Below are 21,151 nucleotides of genomic sequence, written 5' to 3' on the forward strand. Positions count from 1 at the left end.
GATCATGTGAGCAAGGCCTTGAGTAGCGGCCATGTTCTCGTTCAGGTCCTTCTGGTCCGGTCGGCCGCTGGCGTACTTCCTCTGGATGGACCTTCATCATCATCGGAAGGACAACAGAGAACGTCCATAAATGAGTAAGAAGTGGTTTTTTTTTTAATTTTCTTTATGCAGAAATTGCATGTAAATGCTGAAGAGCTGAGATTGAACTGAAATGCTTTGGAATTAATTCAAATGGAAGACATTTTGAAAGATGGCATACCTTGGCGAGAGCGTGTCGCCCTTGGTTAGGCTGAGGTGAAAGAGAGATGGCGCCAGGCAGACAGCAAGGTTGGTGGCCGTCATCTGGTTCTCGTCCACCTGCGCCGCCACGTCACGCAGGAAGTAGAGCAGCATCTGCAGCGCCTGGCGGTTCTCGTCCGCCATCAGCAAGATCGCCGCCCGCACCGCCTGCAGATGCTGCTCCTTGGGCACGTCTGTGGGGGGAAACGGGAAATGAGGTGGGCAAGCTGTCATCAGTGCTGATCAGTGTGTGAGAATGCTGAGAGACGAGGTCTAACGAGAAATTATTGTATTTGTTGAGATTTTTTAACAAAAGTTAGTGTTATATATAGTAAAATATGTTTTTATGACAAAATATATTGTTTTCTGACAAAATACTTTGTGTTTCTTACAATATATGGTGGATTCATGGTCAGATGTAGTGTTTTGTGATGAAATATTTTGTTTTTATGACAAAACATGGAGGATTTATGGTAAAATTTTGTATTTTAATAGATTCTGAATGAATAATCTGCTAAGTATTCAAACAAGAACAATGAATGCTTAACTCTAAGCATTGACACAATAACATGCTAAATGAATGCATCACTCCCTCAGTAAGCATTCAAACCATTATTACACAGTGAACCTACACTCTCAGCATTAACCACCACTAAAACCACAATGGAAACTCAGCATGGAAGCTGTTACCTACATTGATAGATGTGCAGGAAGGTTTCCCCCAGTTTGTTACTAAGCAGCGGTTCCGGAAGGTCGCGGAAGAATTGCTTGAGCATGTCGGCCACGTCGTAAGCCGACTGGTCCCCGTAATCCACAGCGTCAGGCGAGGCGTCGCACTGTTGACGCAGCGCTTGGATGCGAGACTTCACACCAGACTTGCGGAACAGGCCCACCTAGAGGGAAACACAAGAACCACCAAGATGAGAAGATGGAAAGAAGGTCCACGAGTACCTAGTCCAGTCCTTTTTAATAGCGGATTTATTGGTCAAATTTTGTGTTCCGTGGCAAAATATTGTCCTTGCCACTAGTACCTGGTCCAAACAGTGGCGTGTGAGGTGGGCGAGGGCCTGCTGCAGGCATAGGGGCAGCGGGAAGCCGCAACGTCGCACGTGCATGATGAGTGGGACACCAAACACACTCTTGTCCTTGGTGTCCGGAGACTTTATACGCTTCATGAATTTGGGCACAGACCTGCAAGGAAACACAGAAGCATGGGTGCGCTTTCATTGAAGATCTATCTACGGCTAGTACAAGTAGTTCAAATTTGGTAGCAATCGGACAAAATTTCAAGGAGTTTGTCTTTGAAGGACCCTTTGGAATAGATAACTTCAAACCGAATGGCTTAAGTCCTGTGTCTCTTCAGGCATGGCTTCTTTAGACTTTTTGTCACACTACACATCCCAACCAAATTTCATGTTCCTAGTAACAAAACTGTATTTGGTGGCTGACTGGAAAAAGAAAAATCAGGTTAGGTGCAACTAAGACAACTGAGCCTAAAATGGCCACTTCAAACTAATATGACTGACTTCCTGTGTCTTTTCAGGCATGTCTGCTTGAGACGTTTTCATGGCTCCACTCATGATAGACAAGTTTACCTCGTTTCATAATTCTGAGTAAAACTGGCTTCGGGGGCTGATTTAAAAAAGAAAAATCAGTTTTTGGACACAACTGAGCCAATTGAGCCTAAATGACCAATTTAAACCAAAATAGCTGACTTCCAGTGTCTTTTGGGTCATGGCTTCTTCAAACCTTTTTGTGGGTGTACTCATTATAGACAAGGTTGCCAAATTGCATACAGTTGAGTAAAACCGGCTTTGGGGGCTGAAATTTTTAGAAAATTATGCGTGGGTCCCATTCCGTCTTCATATGGTGGGTCGCAAAAGCCAAGCAGTGAAGAAAACCTAAGGAGACTGTACTGTACCCACCAGGTCCAGCCGTGCTTGTTGGACATGGAGTACTTCTCCATGATGGCAGTGAGGCGTAGCAAGGAGAACTTGTGCAGCAGGCTGAGCTGAGCGGCCGACTGGGTGCTAATCTGCAGCGATGACGACGGCTGGTTGAGATGGTCAGAGGTCCTGAAACTGGGCCAGCGCACTCTGGAAACACACAAGCAGCATTGCATTGTCTGTACCAGAAGTGACTTTATTCAGGCTTCTGACTGGTTTACATGGTTTTATAGTCAGGGTTGTTGCACTGGCATACACTTGACAGCCTATCAATGTGTTGTCACATGTACAGAAAGTCGAGAAAAGCGGTTCTCAAACTGGGATCCCCGGAACCCCTGAGATCCGCAACCCATATCTTAATGGTCCACAAATTAACTCGCAATACATTATGTTGAGTCTACTACGATGTGCCCTGCGATGAAAAGACGTTTGACACCTTTGGGAGACATATTCTTACCGTGGTCTTGTCAAGGATGCCCCAACACCGGAATCCCTTCTGTCCCGACCAGGCCCAGTGGAGTCGCTGTCATTCATCGAGATGGGTGTTGTCCTGCCCTCACCGTCTTCGCCATCCTCGCTGTCCGCCAGTACGCCACGGCTCCAGTGGTCCACAATCTGCTGCAAGCCACTGACGTGCTGGATGATGTCGTCAAGGTGCGGGAACAGGTTGTCCTCCTTTTCCAGGTCCAGAAGGTCCCCCGTGCTGGCATATAGGTGGGAACCCGGGACGTTGTCGTACACGCTGACCCTGCTGCCCCTCGGAGCTTTCGGGCAGGGAGGCTTGGACAGGGGACGGCCAGACCAGATGTCGTCCAGGTTCTTGTTGTTGGGCAGTCGAGAGACAGCGGTGTTGGTGGAGGTTCTCCCAGGTGCCAGACTCTCAATGGACAGCGCTTTGGGGAAGGTGCCTGGCTTGTGGTCTGTGGGGACTTGGATGAGGAGGTTTTCGTGCGAGTAGAACTGGCTCTTCTGTCCGTCGGGCCTCTTGCCCTGCAAGGGGAGCTCCATGTCCTCTAAGTACTTGCTGCTTCGCTTGCTGGCCGTCCGTGGTCGTGGGGGCGTGGGATCACGAATGGGGCTGACATTCATCACGGAGAGGTCGCCGCAATCATCACCACAGTCGTTGCCAAGCTTGGTAGGTGATGTTTCACCATCTTCCCTGGCCAGATTGATCTCCAACTGGCTGATGGGAGTACACTGCAAAACCTGCAGGGCCAGGGGTTCCTCCCCTTGCAGGACGGGTCCGCTGATTACCATCGGGGGCCTGCGCTTGGAGCTCTTCCGCATAGTGGACGGCCCCCAGGTGCGCATTTGCTCCATCCGCCGCAGGAATGCCTTGGCTTTGCTGCGCCCCGCCTGTCCGTGTTGACCGCCCTTGACAGGCAGGGAGTTGTAGTTTGGGAGGTTGCGGGGCGGCGGCCGGTAGGCGGCCGACAGGGATGCCACCGACATGGCGTCTGCCGCTGTGGAGGCCGTGTCCTCGCTGTGTAGCGAGGAGATCTCGGCCAGCTCTTGTTCGCTCAGCTCACTGAGAGCACTCTCGCTGCTTGCTGCGCTGCACGGGCCCTCGCTTCGCCCCAGGGGGGCGCCGTCCGACAGGAAGTCCTGCAGGCGGGACCAGCGGCGGCTGCTCCATTCAAACGTCCAACGCTTGCTGATGGCCATCGGGTCATCTTCATCTGAGTCGTCACCCTGTGGATTAACCAATTTTACCACACATTTCAGCTCCGGGAACTTTTTAAGAGAAAGTTCCTAAATGTCCTAGTTCCTTTCCCCTAGAAATAGAAACTTTTGGTGTCCATGGAAGAATAAATATCCATCCATCCATCCATTTTCTGTACCGCTTATCCTCACTAGGGTCGCGGGCGTGCTGGAGCCTATCCTAGCTATCTTCGGGCGAGAGGCGGGGTAGACCCTGAACTGGTCGCCACCCAATTGCAGGGCACATAAAAATAAACAACCACTCACATTCACACCTAAGGGCAATTTCGAGTCTTCAATTAACCTACCATGCATGTTTTTGGGATGTAGAAGGAAACCGGAGTACCCGGAGAAAACCCACACAGGCACAGGGAGAACATCCAAACTCCTTACAGGCGGGGGCGGGATTTGAACCAGGGTCCTCAGAATTGTAAGGGAGATGTGCTATCCAGTCGACTACTGTGCCAGAAGAATAAATATTTCCGGGGTAATTTAATGGGGGTGTACTTCCAAGAGTTGCAGGAATCTGGATGATCACAGACAGAAAATACTCTAATATTAGAGAAAGTCCTTAAGATTCCTGGATTCCCCTAGCAGGGTCTTCTTTAAGGCTCTAATATAAAACTGAACACATAGCACATTTTGGCTGCAAAAACTTCAGGAACTCGGAACCTTTGGGGGACCATAGAGCCAGAAGTTGGTTGGAGAGGGCTTAGTAGTAGTTTCAAGAGTTCCAGGAACATCTGGGTCATAGTCTGAACTAACAGAATGGTCACTTAGTAAGAAACAAACACAAACAAGATAACAACTTCCAGAGTGGGAAGAAGACAAAAAACAAAACAAAGCTTTGTAGAGGCGTGCCCTAATTCTATATGATAAACAAATTAATAAATACGTTTTGAGAAATCTTACTTTCTTCTTGGGGTGGCTAATGTCCAGTTTCATGGAGGCGCTCTTGTTCAGCGTGTTGAGGCGCCTGGAACACACATTTACAAACACATGGTCAAGCAATGACAGTATTCCTTATAAAAGTCTGAGGATGGTCAGGTGGAGAAATTCAACAGCAGACAAGAAGCTTACCGGGACAGAGGCTCCACCAGGTCTCCATCCAAGAAGTCATGATCCTTTTTTACCGAGGAAATATTGATGGGAAACTGAGAGTCTGTGTGTGAGAGAGAGAGAAAGAGAGCAAAAGAGCAAGCGATAGGATTGATGATAATTCGATGAAATGACAGTGTGATTGAACATTTTGGCATTTAAATATACAGTTTTTAATTCTGTTTTGTTTTATGTGTCAGTTTTACAGTAAACTTCAACCGGAAGTGACATTTAGCTTGAAGCAAGCACGTTTTGATTCTTTTTTGAAAAACTGGGTGAATGAGAGTCTTTTCATTTCCTCAACGTGATCTTATCGGATAGTCTCCCATGTCTTGACAGCGGGAATGAGAACAGGCGCTATGGACGACTTTAAAAGTGAGTTTTTTGTAGGTTCATTCAAGCAACAAGGGTGACACTTGAACATTTAAAAAAAGGAATACCATCCAACACAGCCAAAATATCACAAAATGGCCGGCATGAATGAAAGTGACAGGAAGCGAGAGGAAGAAGAACGCAGTGAGAGTCCCAGTAGTGATAACAAGGCCTTTCCCACGACCCGCGGCTACCCGCCCACCATCCCATCCTCTCCCTCCGGAAAGGAAGTGGAAATAGTGGACAAAACGGAGATGTGGAAGGGATAGCGGAAAAAAAAACAATCAAAAAACATGATGGTTACCTTCATAGAGCTGCGCATACTGAGGAAAGCCGGCAGCTCTCAGCCAATCGCACGCCTCCTTGGCCTCCAGCTCTGCAAAGCGGGAAAGCAAGCAGTGTTACACATACGCACACACACAAATAACAACATACATACAAATGACACACACACAAACGAAACACACGCGAATGACGACGCACACAAATGACATTACAGTCACACCTACACACAAATAACGACACACACACATACATACACACGCACACAAACGAACACACACAGCCTGCTATTCCAATCCCGGCATTCCAAGCGGATGGACGGGGGAGGAACATTCCGCAGTGACGCTCTGGGATTTCGCAGGAATGATGCGACGAGTGGGAAGGCAGGAAGTCCAGGCTTTTAACTGACGCCTAAACACTTTAGCGCACAGGTGTCAAACTGTGGTCTGGGGGCCAGATCCAGCCCGCCACGTCATTTTATGTGGCCCTCAAGAGTGTGCATCGACTTCGTGTTTCTTGCTAAAATACCAAAATTCCAAATTGAGGTCACTTTTAGATTTTTTTTAGATATTGCAAGCTTTTTTTTTTTTTTTTTTTTTTTTTTAACCAACCCCACTTTTAAAATAAAATGTATTAATACTGTAGTTGAACAAACAGTTTTTACTGGCTTTTGATTTCAAAAGCAATTATCCATTAATTTGTGTATATGTAATAATATGAGTCAATCATACATTCATATGAGTTTGTAGCCATAACGGCCCTCCGAGTGGAACCATAACAGCGATGTGGCCCGTGACAAAAATGAGTTTGACGCCCCTGCTTTAGCGCTTCAGCTAGCTAACTAGCACCAACAGTTAGCTGTTAATGCAGCGTTGCCAGGGCAACACGGCCCGTTAAGGACTTTTACAGCCATTTGTTTTACTGCTGTTTTCCGTTAGCTTGTGCGATGCTTTGTGTGTGTGTTTATGAGCACATTAAAGCATACTTTTGTGCTGGCAAACACGTCGTAATGCAGCCGGCCATCACGTTTGTGACAAATAAATTAAATTGTTTATAGCTTAAGGTAGAAATAAATTACACGTATATGTAGCCCTGCACATCAAACAAGAAAAATATAACTTTCCAAACATTTTTGTATTTTTGTGTAGCTACAAATTAAGTAAATTAAATGAAATTAAATCATATATATGATTACTGATTATATTCAACAAAACAAACAAAACACAATTACTTGCGTCTTTAAAATAAAAATAAAATTGGGAGGGAAATTAAACTAATTATATCAAATTAAATTTAAAATACTTAATTACATTATAAACAAATCACATATAAAATAAAATTATGTGTACTCTATATACAAGTCTATTAAATTAAACAAATGTATATTATTAAAATTAAAAGCGTATACAAATTTACAAAATAAATTAAATCAAATTAAATACATTAAATTACATTAAAAATATTAAAACAAATGATGATACAAGTCTACAAATTAAATACAAATAAAAGACATACAGTAAAACAAATAGATATGCACTCTACAAGTTACAAATTAAATAAAACTAAATAAATAGAGTACATCACTTGTATATTTAGCAAGATAAAATTAAAATAATGATAAAATGAAATTATATACACACACCTAAAAATAAAAATTAGACACAATTGCTTGCATCTTAAGGTAGATTAAATTTGAAAAATAGATTCATAAACAACCCTGCAAATTAAGTCAAACAAATAAAATGTAATAAAATACAGTAAAATGAAATCAACACATTTACATTATAAGCCTACAAATTAAATAAATGATTTAAATTGTTGTAAATGTAAATTTGAATTAAAGGTAACTCCATCAAATAAAACAAAATTGCAACATCTACGAGGAAAGATAAAACTTGTAGCTACACTTGCTAAAGTCGTTATGAAATTTGAAAAAAATGGATGGAAAGATGCTTCTAAAGATGCAAAAATTAATGAATAAAATCTACCTTCAGGCTCTAGTGACTATGAATAAGCTATACCCAGGAACAGATACAGCCACCACAATAACAATAATAATAATAAAACAATTAGAAGCCAACTCGGTCCAAGAAAAGTGAACATTTTATCTCCATTAAAGTTGCTAATGACGCTGACTTCCTGAGGCCACATTCCCACAACTTTTCGAAAGCCAAGAGCCTTCATCGTTCACCCTCTTCATCCTCATCCTCGTCATGGCCGACGCGCCTCAAGAAGAGCAAGACAAGAAGCTTACTTGATGTCTTCATAGCTGGGGCCACATCTTCATCCCGCCTGTGTCATGGCGTCTCCTCACACCTCCTCTGGACTTTCCAACCAGCTTCAACACACTTCCCCTCATCCCTCTTCCTCCTCCTCCTCTTCCTCACCTCCACGCTACCTACAGTAACCTCTCGCTAGCCCCTCTTACTCATCACCGCGACACAGCCGCCAAGCCCGTGTGGCCTCCGCACAGGAAATGACTCGCTACACTTGGCTCGTCTCCGCCTTGGAGGTCAGCGGGACTTCTCCGCTTGCCGTTATTGGACGAAAAATACACACAGCCGCACACAAAAAACACAAACACACACAACTCAAAACAAACCAAGAAGGGATTTCTTCCAATCTGCCATCTGCGGACAAGGAATGCCACCGGTGCATACAACGCGATCAACAAAGCAATGTGTTTCTCTCAACTGTCTTCATTTTCAAAGAAAGCGACACAGGCGCACAAGTCCCATGGTAACTTGACTTTGTACATAAATCAATAGACACAGGCGCAAATACGTAGATACGCAACTCACTTAGGAACATGACATTACACGTCAAAAGAAAGAGACATAAATGCATCACTCCCTTCGTAACGCGACTTTAAATTCCAAAGAAAGTGACACAGGTGCGTATAGACGCACAACGCCCTGAGTAACATGACTTTACAGATCATGAAAAAGACACAGGTGCACAACTCTCTTTGTAACACAAGTTTTAAACATTAAAGAAAGAGACGGGTAAAGAACATGCAACTGCGATTGGCTGGCAACCAGTTTGAACATCAGAGAATGAGACACAGGTGACAAAAGCCACACAAATTCTCAGTGAATTTAAACATCTAAGAGACACAGGATTATGACTCCCTCAGTAACATAAGTTTTCACATCAAAAAGGCGCACAACTCCCTTTGCAAAATAAGTTTAAATGTTGCGTTTAGCGACACAGGTGTATATCGAAGTCTGCCTTCATAACACAAGATTAAACATCAAAGAAAGCCCCACAGCTCCCTTTGGAATGTGAGTTGAGACATCAAAGAATGAGACACAGGCGTACAACTCCCTTCGTACCATGAATTTAAAAATCAATTAATGAGAGACAGGTGCATAAAGACGTACAACTTCCATCATAATTTTAAACTTCAAAGAAAGTGACATTGGCGCATATAGATGCACATTGACCTTAAACATCAAAGAAAGCGACACAGGCGCATATAGATGCACATTGTGTATGTGAGTGTTTTCTGTGTGGGAACAAAGCTTGGCTATTCATCAGCATCACAGAATTTAATCAAGAGATGAATTAGCAAACGTGCCAGCGGACGCACGCATGGGGTGGCTAATCCCGGCCGCCACCTACCCCGCTGAGCTGTGTGTGTGTTTGAGGTAATTCCTCACACAATGTCCCGACAAGACTTTCATTTCCCGCTTTTTTTTTTTTGTCAGGCGCCTGCTTGATGCCACTAAAGCTCGATAGTCTGGGAATTTTTATTTACCTCATCAAAAACAAGTTTAATCAAACCAGCAGGTGGTGCTATAACGACCTAACTGTGAGGTCATTGCAGCCAATCAGAAGTCTCAAGAAAGACGCATGTGGAAAAGGCAGTTGCGACATGTGTGTCGTCTTTTTTTGCAAACTTAACTTCATGGCAGCGGCACGGTGAACAAATGGTTAGTACATCTGGCTCACAGTACTGAGGACCGGGGTTCAAATCCCCGCCCCGCCTGTGTGGAGTTTGCATGTTCTCCCCGTGCCTGCGTGGGTTTTCTCTGGGTACTCCCACATCCCAAAAACATGCGTGGTAGGTTGAGTGAAGACTCTGAATTGCCCGTAGGTGTGAATGTGAGTGCGAATGGTTGTTTCTTTATATGTGCCCTGCGATTGGCTGGCAACCAGTTCAGGGTGTACCCCGCCTCCTGCCCGAAGATAGCTGGGATAGGCTCCAGCACGCCCGCGACCCTAGTGAGGAGAAGCGGCTCAGAAAATGGATGGATGGATAACTTCATGACAGTTAAGAGTAAAAGATTGCCCTAAAAAAATTATAATAAAAAAAAATAAAAAGTCAATGATGTTTAATGATGGCCTCAGTTTTAGATTATTTCCATGTTCCTAAAGAGAAAAATGGTTTCCAACATGATTTTCAGATCTGAACGAACGAAACAGATAAAATAAATAATCACCTCCACTTTGGGGGCATCGATTGTGTGATATCATTTCCTATCCTCTCGTTATTCCTAGACTGCGCACAGGCGGGATAAAAACAAGAAACACAAAGTCAGCATGGGACTGCATGCCACACAGACATAGATTAGGTATATAGACAGATGGATTGATACGCTGACCGAGTTCTGCAACCAAAATATTATTTTGAACTGTCCCTGAAAGCATCAACAATACAAGGAGACTACAAGGTGAGGAGGAATGTTTAGGGCGGTAGCGTGGACTTTCATCCAGCAGGGGGAGCGCCAAACACACCAATGACGTCATCACGACTCTTACTCAAAAGGGGACTAAAAAAAACGCTTTTTTAAACCCATCATGCTTTGAGAGAGGACGCATAATGTATAACCAAACTGTTTTTAGTGTAGATTTCACACTGTGAAAAAAAAATGTCCCAACTTAGTCTAAATGAGCACCAATTGATTGACAGCTGAGCAGGATAGAACTCGTTCACGCAGGCCGCATTTTTCATCTGTCAATGTCTATTTTTTTATATATATATAGACACCTCACACGCTACATAAAGGAGCAATTGGGAATAACAAGATCTGGCAGGTCGGGATGCTTTGACTTTGCTCTGCTGTTCTATTGTGTTTACATTTCGAGGAATCATGTGACAGGAAGTAGAGGAAGTGACAGCTGATGAAAACAATGGGTGCAGTCACCGAAGAGAAACATGTGCTTAATTCATTGTAAACAAACAATTCGCAGCAGCCCATTTAGGCAGCGTGTGTTCTATTCTCTTCTATTTGCATTTTGATTTCCACAACCTTTGTGGTATTCCTCTTCCAATTTCTACAGCAGCCCATTTCAGCAGACAGATAGCAGCTTTGTTTCAGTCCCATTCAGCATTTGCAATTACGATTTCTACAGCAGCCCGTTTAGATTTGTTCTAGTTCAGGTTAATTCCCGTTTAAATTTCGACAGCAGCACATTCACATAACGTTTGTTGTCGGTTTCCTGTTTTGATGTCAACAGCAGCCCGTTTAGGCGGTCTTTGTCTCATTTACGTCCTGTTTCGCACTTTGCAGCAGCCCGTTTGGGGAGGCTTGGTTGTTTTCCCTTTCAATTTCTACAGCAGCTCATTTCAGCGGCCTTTGTTTTATTCCTATTTCAGTTACTACATCAGCCTATTTAGGCAGCCTTTGTTTACACCCTGTTTCGATTTCCCTGGCAGGCTGTTTAGGCAGACTTCTATTCTATTCACATTTTTATGTCTACGGCGCCCCGTTTAGGCGGCCTTTGTTCTGTTCCTGTTTCAATTCGGCATGTTCAGACAGACTTCATTCTGTTTCTGTTTTGATTTATTTCCATAGCAGCCAGTTTAGGCCGAATTTGTTCTAGTCTATATTCTATTTACGACTGCTTTCTACAGCAGCCCGTTTAGCCAGGCTTTGTTCTCCACCTATTTACCATGACCGCAACTTTAGGCAGTTTTGATTTTCAACCCCAGCTCATTTGGGAAAACTTCGGATATTCCTGTTTAATTTCCGTTAGAATTTTAACAGCAGCCCGTTCAGGCAGCTTTTGTAGACTACACAAAAGCTGCCTGAACGGTTTACTTCCTGTTTCCAAGTTCCACAGCTGCCTGTTTATGCAGCTAACTAGTTGGGCCTCAATCAAGTGCATCAAAATGGAATCTACGAGGACCTCCAAGTTGCAGTGAAGACAAAACATAACCTCTTTGATACACCCGTACAAAATCGACCAAATCCTTCATCGATATATCGATTAAGCATTCCTTATTCCAGCTATAAGGTGACTTGGGGTCCCACTGGGGTCTACCTTGCTCCAGCCTCCGAAGCAGTTGCTTGCGGGCAATAATACGCGAAAGACGCAGGGCCGAGCGGCGTCGGGGGGTCTGGCCCAGCCTCAGGTAATGGTCCTGGCCGTCGGACGTCATGGCCTCGAGGCACGTCTCTTCGGTGGCGCTGTCGCTGTCGCTGCTATTGGGGGTGTCCATGGGGGTCCTGTGCTCAGTTTCCGCCACCTCTTCCTCCATGGCGGATTCCTAAACAGCACTGGCTGACTTCTCCGGATGATTCCAGTGCAAACACTCCTCAAGAATTCCTCTGACATGCTCCAACTGGTACAGAGGCCCCGCCCCCTACTTGCTGGCAGCCAATCGCATCGCTCACTCCAATGTTGGTGTCTCTCACCTGCGGTCAAATGCGTCCCACAAAAGTCATTCCATTTCCTCACATGACCGAGAGAGGACCCAAGGACAATGGAGATTGTGTGTGTGTGTGCACACATACACACACACAAATGGTGACACAAATGCCCGCGCACACACTTACACATTCATACACATGCACACTGTCACACACTCTGACCCAAACACACTCTCACACAGACGCACACAAATGCTTACATGCACACAATCACTCACATACAGACATACACACTTACACTCTGTATGTGTGTGTGTGTGTGTGTGTGAGACCTAGTGAGGAATGTTGCCATTGTTTCCAAGTGACCAATATTCCGCATCCTCTAGTATGACGTTCCACATGGTTACACACACACAATAACACACACCTAATATTTGAGCAGAGTTCCCCATAAAGTATGCAATTTGACGAGACTGTCCTCTTCAGACTAAATGATGACTTTAACACCACTTGACTCACGTGAAGGAAATATGTAATGAATTTTGACTACAATCACAAACTCACTCACACACATACACTGTAACACACACTCTCTTACACAACTCCCCCACACACAGCCACGTGGGAGCAAAGTGCACGTGTACACGCACAAATTCATAACATGACGTCACTGTGGACACGCTTGGTTGCAGCAGGAGGCTGTTTTAAATTCAGTGTCCCGAAGCCAAACAGATCTTAAGTAGCGGCTAGCATTAGCATGTAAACAACCCCACTTGCACACGACTAATAACACAATGAACACAACACACATTCATAATTTATGGACAGCGGCCACTTCATTCGGAACACCCTCAAATGAGATCCAACAGAAAAATGCATACAATAATCAAATTACACACACGCACACAAAACGCACGCACACACGACAAATTAAATCACTCTAGTTGCCATGGTGACAGTAGGCCAGCAGGAACCATTGGCTGTGCCTTAGCTGACACGAGCATGAGCCCCGCAATGAAGAGTAAACACAGGAGACACCTTATTAGGTACACCCTTCTGATGAGACCCACTGAAACATTTTAAACAATGCCATAACAATAAGGTCGATAATCAACAATAGCGTCGTTGTTGGTGCCAACAATTAATCAAAATGTAATTATTGACAAGTTGACCTTAATTCTGCAACCCCCCCTCGTCACCCCCCTCTCCCCGACACCCTAAACTTGGTGCATTGGCGCGCACGAGAAATAGTTGACACCGTCCCACGCATGCGCACTCCCGAGCATGCCGACAAGCTGGCATCCACAACACGGGATGACACCCCCCCCCAAACAGATGCTAAATGTGACATTGACCTTCCCAAAATACACACATTCACACATGCACACAAACAACAACTTGACTGCATTGAGGACTGATTGCCTGACTGTCAATCCAAATGAAAAGCACACAAAATGGAGTCAAGTCTGACCTGCCAGCCGTCTCTCGCGCACATTCCTCCACAGCAGATCCCACGCCTTGGCCGTGGACTCCCTCAGCTGCTCGCTGATGGACCTCCGCAGCTGCAGCGTGGGCGTCCTCCGCGGGCTCGTCATGGCTCACGCATCCCGGTCCTGAGGCGAGACAGGTCCCCTCCGCCCCCACCCCCAAAAACAAGTCCCCCACCAAAACGTATTGTGCCGCAGTGAGCGTCCTCAGCTGCTGCGTCACCTCCTCCTCCGCAGTCAGCTACTAAAATGTCCACTTGAAAACGCGCGTGGTTGCTCGGGTGTCCTCCTGCGCGAGTGAGGCGGGACGTGTGACAAAGGAGCGCCAGATGTGAATGAGAGACCCCCGCCGTCCACTCCCCGTGCAACACGCACACTGGCTCTCTCTCTCCCTCCCACACACACAATCACAAACTCACTCACACACATACACTGTAACACACACTCTCTTACACAACGCTCTCACGGGCACGATCTCGCTCACTTACACACTCACACACACTATATCACAAAAACACACACTCCCCCCACATTTACAGACTCACATACACACTCTTTCTCTCACACACACACTCACACGTACCCCACCCGTGCAGCCAGTTTAATTGGTCAACATGAAATTTGGTAGACCGGTTTATGATGAGTAGACGCACGAAAAAGCCATGACTGAAAAGAGACAGTAACTCTGCCATTTTGGTTTAACGTGGCCATCTTAGGGGCACCAACTACATTTACGCCACTCGAAAAGTCATCCACTGAAGACAGTTTTATATAACGACATGAAATTTGGTAGCTGACTATTATGATAGACCCACACACAAAAAAAGGCTCGAGAAACCATGCTCGAAAAGACGCAGGAAGTCTGCCATTTTGGCTTGAAGCAGCCATTGTAGGGTAATTTTGTGAATTTCCAAGGGTACTTTGAAGACAGACTAGTCGTAAAGATTTTGTCCGATTGCTATTTGTATGCATACTAAACAGAAGAACAATGCTAAATTACAAAGAATTTTAGTTTTTGTAATACTCAACATTCATGGGCTACTAGCAGACTAAAAGATACAAAATGCTTAGCTTTTGAAGTGTGTAGGTTGGATATTTTTAGCCTCATCTCCTTTTGGTTTTCATTTCCGTTTATTTCCCGCTAACAACTTTCTTCAGATTTGTGACTAAAATTGGCCTTACAGTGTGCTACGAGCGGTCTTGGTCTCGGGCCTCTACTTCATCTTCCCCGCGCTTCTTCATTCCCGCTGCACGCCGTCTATTTTGGGCATCGCTCACGCAACGCGTTTGTCACCCGCCGCACACACACACACACACACACACACACACATACATAAAAGATGCACCCAGACACACGCGCACAAGATGGACGAGCTGTGCACCAAGTGGAAAACATCTACATTAAACTCAAGGAGCAGATGGGAATCACCTTGACCTACATTCCGACAACTACACACACACACCTTGGCCAAGGGTCGAAGCCCTGGTCTTTCACAAATCGTGAAAACTTTGTATTTTTTTTAAGTACAGGTAAATGCAGAGTGGGAGCATTGGAGCTCTTGTTCGACTAAAGTAGTATGTTATTCTTTGATTCGCAATGATTCAAATCCAAAAATTCTGATTTTTGGATTCAGCAGACTTGAATGCCATTTCGAGTTTCAATTGTGCGTAGTGCTATTGATATCTGTAGGTTTTTGCAACATCACTGCTGACTATTGTTGCGAATGGTCACATTCAACCCTGAACATTTAGCGTTCACTTTCACTACTTTCAATCATGGCTATTTACTCCTGTACAAGTTTATCGACTAGGGAACTAATACATCTTATCTGGATGAGCCAAAATGTTCTTCAACTAAACCACAACAAAACTGAGATAATTGTTTTGGGAATTGCTGTTAGTAAGTACCTGGAGTCACTCTCTTTAAAAACCAAAGACAAAGCCCAAAACCTTGGTGTTCTGATCGATTCCGACCTGACTTTCAACAGTCATATCAAATGTATTACTAAAACTGCCTTCTACCATCTGAAGAACATATCCAGAGTGAAGGCTTGCATGTGTCAAGCAGACCAGGAGAAGGTCATCCATGCTTTTATCTCAAGTAGACTTGACTATTGTAATGGTCTTCTGACTGGACTCCCTAAAAGAGCATGAAACAGCTGCAGCTCATTCAGAATGCTGCAGCTCGGGTTCCGACCAGAACAAAGAGGTCAGAGCATATTACTCCAATTCTAATGTCTTTACACTGGCTTCCAGTCAGCTTTAGAATAGATTTTAAAGTTCTGCAACTGGTCTAAAAATCCCTAAACAGTTTAGGTCCAGAATACATTAATGAAATGCTAATGGAATATTAAACCCAGTAGGGCTCTGAGATCGACAGACTCAGGTCAAATAGCTACTCAGGCATTTAGCTATTATGCTGCACACAAATGGAATAAATTGACAACAGAAGTGACATCAGCCCCAAGTGTGCATGTTTTAAATCCAGATTAAACATTCTTTTACTTTTTCCCCATGCTTTTCAGAGCATTTTCACTTTTAAATATTTCTTGCACTGTATGCTGTTTCAATTGTATTTTTATTTTATTTTATTCTCATTGTTGTAAATGTTTATAAGCTGTATTTTTCTTTGTTTTCAAATGCTTTTAATCATGTAAAGCACATTGAGTTACCTTGTGTATGAAATGTGCTATATAAATAAATTTGCTTTGCTTTATTCTATTCAACATGGAAGATTCAAAAAGGGTCGTAGCGAAAACAAAAATGAAAAGGATTCACTTTTTAGTTTCAAGCGTTGGACTTTCCGAGGTTGGAAGCCATACTCGTTTTCCTCCCTGCCCGTCGTACCGTGACGGAGACACGCTTTCACTTTTATTGCGCTTGTCGTCTGCTCTTCTCCGTCCAAGTCAGCAGAAATGCCGCTGATGTGCGAGCGGCATGGAATTGTGGAATAAAAAATATTTTTTAAAAAACAGCCTGGATGAAAAGTGGGTCAGCAGAAGTCCCAAACTCTCCAGTAACAATAACAACAACGAGGATGTGGATGTTTGGAGTCCATCGAGCTAGCCATCCATTTTCTATACTGCATAGTGAGCTGGATCCTATCCCAGCTGACCTGGGGCGAAAGGTGGGGTACACCCAGGACTGGTCACCTTGTGACAAATGCTAGTGTTTTTGTCATCAAATCTATTCTTAGCACATTTTTTTAAACAATCAATAAAAAAAATTACCAGACCAAACTGAACTCAAGTGTAGTACTTGGTGAAAACATGGCTTTAAATGCTAGTTCACATTCTGTAAATCAGCTTTAATCACTATTTCTACTACAGATACCTTACACCAGAACTTGTTTATGTTTTGTTAATAATGACCCCTAAACGGGACCAACCCATAAATGAAATTCCTCCCTGAAGACTCTCTCAGATGAATGAAAGTGTGGAGTGTTTGGATAACAGGCTAACAAGCTGCCAAGCTACAGTGCGAGAAGGCAAATAAGCTATCAACCTAAAGCTACAACTCAACAACAAGGCTAACAGGCTGCAAAACTATAACACTAACAAGCTAAATAAGTGAGAGAGTGTGTTTGTGTGTTTCTGTGTTGGCATGTAAATCAGTCAGTCGCATGTTTTTTTTTTACCCCCCCTACCCCCGCCCTCCCTTCTTGGCTTTGTTTTCCCACTCCAGAGTGTTTATTCGCACCTTATTCCTGTCCCAAGATGGCAGTTTGGCAGCGGCGGCGGCTTACGTGTGGTGTCGGACGTGCCGACAAGGTCTGCTCAGAAGCGCAATACGTTGAGTGGATGTTTGTACAAATTAATTTTTTTGTGTCAGATAAAAATTTACTTTTTGGGGAACGTTTTTATGTGATATTGCCTATTAAAAAAAAATCAGGTCAAAAACGCCTTCAAATTAGAGTAAAACAGTATAATTTGATAATTTCTCAAAACACCTCCTCGACCCTTTCATTTCGTCTGAAATCTGGGGAACCCCTTCTCCGATTGGCTGACAAGTTTCAGTTAAATATATCAACCAATAAGCTCAGACGGGCCAAAATTGCGAGGGCTTCTCAAGGTCGACGCGTCAATATTCTCACATTTCACTGTGTTTCTTGCCCTAAACACCTACCAAACCACAAATGGAACATTATTTGTGAGAAGAGCTGTGTGGGCAGTACAATAGATCAAGTAGTTGACTCATCGATTTTCTCAGAAGCGTTTGCTCATTCCACGTTTTTGAGAAAATTCCACAAAGGTGGCGGCCACTTATCATGTTGCTACTTGTAGCTTGCTAGCTTTGAAGCCTGGGAGCCTTGTAACCTGGAAGCTTTGTAGCCTTGTAGCTTTATAGCTGCTTGGTAGCATTGAAGCTGTTGTTGCCTGGTCGTCATGTAACCACGTTGCAGTTTTGCAATTTGGTAACCTTGAAGCTGTGTAGCTTGTAAGCCTTGTACCTTTATCGTCCTAATAGCCATGCAATTTTATAGCCATTTATCCCTGTAGCTTTGTAGCTTAGCTTTGCTGGTTGGTAGCCTTGAAGCCGTCTAGTCTGATAGCTTTGTAGCCTTGTAGCTTGACAGTCCAATAGCCATGTAGCCTTGTATCCTGATGGATAAGAAGGTGTACGGCTCATCGCTAGTATTTCTAATCTTGTCGGTGTGTGTGTGAGCGTGCACGCACACACGGGTCACGCTACTCTCAGTGATAGTGCATAGTGGAAAGGCCCCAGAGGCTTGCCGGGCAGTTCAGAGTTAGTGTAATTGTGTGTGCGCGTGTGTAGCAGAAACAGTCTATCATGGCTTCTGGGTGGTTGTTGAGGCCTGACAGACTGACGGGCTGGGAATCCTGTGAGAGACATTCCCAGAAATCCACTTTTATCCTAAAGCAGGGACCGGGGTTCAAATCCCAGCCCCATGCCTGCGTGGGTTTTCTCCGGGCACTCCGGTCCCAAAAACATGCATTAATTGAATACTCTAAATTGCCCGTAGGTGTGAATGTGAGTGGGAATGGTTGTTTGTTTCAATGTGCCCTGCGATTGGCTGGCGACCAATTCAGGGTGTACCCCGCTTTTCGCCCGAAGATAGCTGGTATAGGCTCCAGAACACCCCCGACCCTAGTGAGGGTAAGCGGAATGCAAGATGAATGAATGAATGAATGAATGAATGAATGCTATCGCGGGCAGTTTCCCAGATCGCGACGAACAAATTTTGCCGGGAACAACGAAATTTTTTGTAGTGTGACATAATCCACAACCAACGATTTGGCCCTGCGATAGCCCTACGACGCCACAATGAAAAGTCTGGCATGTTTATTTTTTTTTTATCATCATCTTCCGTGTAGTGTGACATATCAATAACAATTCCCCGACAGCGCACCTTGACGTCGACCAATAAGATTCCATATTGTGACCGGCTCATCGCCTCCCGTGCTTGCCGTTGTCAACAGACTTGGTCGCCGTTGTCAACATTTATTCACGCACACGAACCAATGTTTCACAAAGCTTTGCCGCATAATTTAACAGAATGCATGTTTACGTATCAACGTTAGTGCTAGCACTAGCTTGCTAGGCTATATATTTTGTCGCTACATATCGTTTTGTTGCCTGCCTCGTATTAAAAGTATGTGAACATAACGCGAGCAATCGTTGAATGAACAGCCCAAAACGTCCTCTCCTTGAGCGCCCAGTGACACCGCACGTCCCCGTCCCCCCTTCTTTTTCTTTTGTCCCAACATTGCCACGGCGATCCATTGTTTGAAAACGTGTTGTCGCCACGGTAACAGTTGTATCGGGTTGTGGTTAAAGGTGACACATTTTCTGGTCACGCCTCCTCGACAGTATTTGATTTGGCAAGATAAAGCCCAGTGATCGTAAAAGATGGGATACGGTGGTATCGGAAAACGTGTGGTGTCGCCACTGTCTGACCGAGATACGGCAAGATTTTATGGCAGTAGTCTGACATAGTGCAATCATGAAAGACCAAATTTGTCTTGTAGTCTGATCCAGGCATAAGTGAAACTGGCTTTGGGGTCTGAATTTGCTCAGGTTCTTAGCAGCTTCCAAATAAAATGGCAAACTTCTGGGGCCATTTTATGTCAGATAACATTCAAAATCAATGGGGTTCTCACCCATGTTGACAACTAACTTGAGGTAGAATGTGAAACCCATGCACCTCCCCCGCCCGCCAGACACTGGCGCTGAGCTCAACACAATTAATTGGATTTTATGGGACTTCCGGATGTGGTGCGCGGTTGATTCTAGAGCTAGTTGAGGTTAGCACATTGATGAGATCAGCAAAATGTGGAATAAAGCCTTTAAAAAGGACACATTTTTCGGCAGCGCGCGGTGGTTTTTAGCCTCCGCATGGATGCCAGACAAGTTCATTTAAATAACGTGGGAAACGTGCTAACCATTATTTTTACTTGATTAACCGCCTGACCATAGTGCCCCCTGCTGAAATTACACCTCACCCCACACACACACACACACACAAAAACACTGAAATTCAGTCCACATTTCCTCCATTGTCTTTTCCACACATCACTTTCTTCACCTGTATGATTGGGTACAAGGGTCTTAATATATAAAATGCAGTTTATTGATGAAATTTTTTAAAAAAAATAATTTATTAAATTAATTTAGAATGGAGATTCCTTAGTGGCTATTTCTTTAAATACTTTAACCATGTGAGGGGAATTCATATTGTCCATTATTTATATGCATTATATTGATTCAATAACACAAGTTTACTAATTCAATAGGATTTATTTAATAGAAAATATTTCATTTTTTTTAAACATGTATACTTCAATGATAATAAGATTTTAATAATACATTTTATTGAATTATTTTATTAAGATAACATATTTTGTATTTTTTTTAACTTTTTAAAATATACTTTAGGTAAAAAATTGTCTAAGTATGTGAGGTGGATTTATATTTTTATTTAACTTGAGTTTTTTAATTAAAAAAATATTTACAACTACATTGTATAGCATTTATTTATTAATGGAAAATGTCTCACTTATTTATACTTCAATAATATTAAATTACACTTTTTTAATCATAGATGATATTAAATAACTTTATCTAATAATAATAAAATATTTTTGTCCTTAGTTTTTATCGAGGATGGAACTTTTTAAAGTATATTTTAATTCATACTCTCAGGGAAAATAACTACAATGAATAGTTTACTATATTTTTTTAATAATAAAAATATATTTTTTTAAACAAATTACTGACATCGATGACTCTGGAGTGAAATAAAAATATATGTATTTTATGTGAGGGAAATAATAATATTGCAAACTATATCATTTGTCAAAATGATAAAACATTAACTGACAAAAATATGAATTGCAATTATTTTAAAGTTACAAATATGTTGACA

The 21,151-nt window shown here is 43.5% G+C and overlaps 1 protein-coding gene across 1 annotated transcript in view; it reads right to left on the reverse strand.

Moving 5' to 3' along the window:
• The window catches only part of LOC133416193 (stAR-related lipid transfer protein 13-like), a 43,026-nt gene extending 30,821 nt beyond the window's left edge, over positions 1 to 12,205 (reverse strand). The window contains 10 exon segments of the mRNA XM_061702940.1: positions 1 to 91; positions 260 to 473; positions 974 to 1,172; positions 1,311 to 1,470; positions 2,205 to 2,375; positions 2,683 to 3,917; positions 4,839 to 4,902; positions 5,007 to 5,088; positions 5,701 to 5,772; positions 11,949 to 12,205. The exon segment at positions 1 to 91 is cut by the window's left edge and continues 24 nt beyond it. Coding sequence (XP_061558924.1) covers positions 1 to 91; positions 260 to 473; positions 974 to 1,172; positions 1,311 to 1,470; positions 2,205 to 2,375; positions 2,683 to 3,917; positions 4,839 to 4,902; positions 5,007 to 5,088; positions 5,701 to 5,772; positions 11,949 to 12,165 — 2,505 coding nt within the window. The 5' untranslated portion in view covers positions 12,166 to 12,205.
• Between the last annotated feature and the right edge of the window lie 8,946 nt (positions 12,206 to 21,151).

This window comes from Phycodurus eques, chromosome 17, assembly GCF_024500275.1.
Source record: "Phycodurus eques isolate BA_2022a chromosome 17, UOR_Pequ_1.1, whole genome shotgun sequence".
Lineage (NCBI taxonomy): Eukaryota > Metazoa > Chordata > Actinopteri > Syngnathiformes > Syngnathidae > Phycodurus > Phycodurus eques.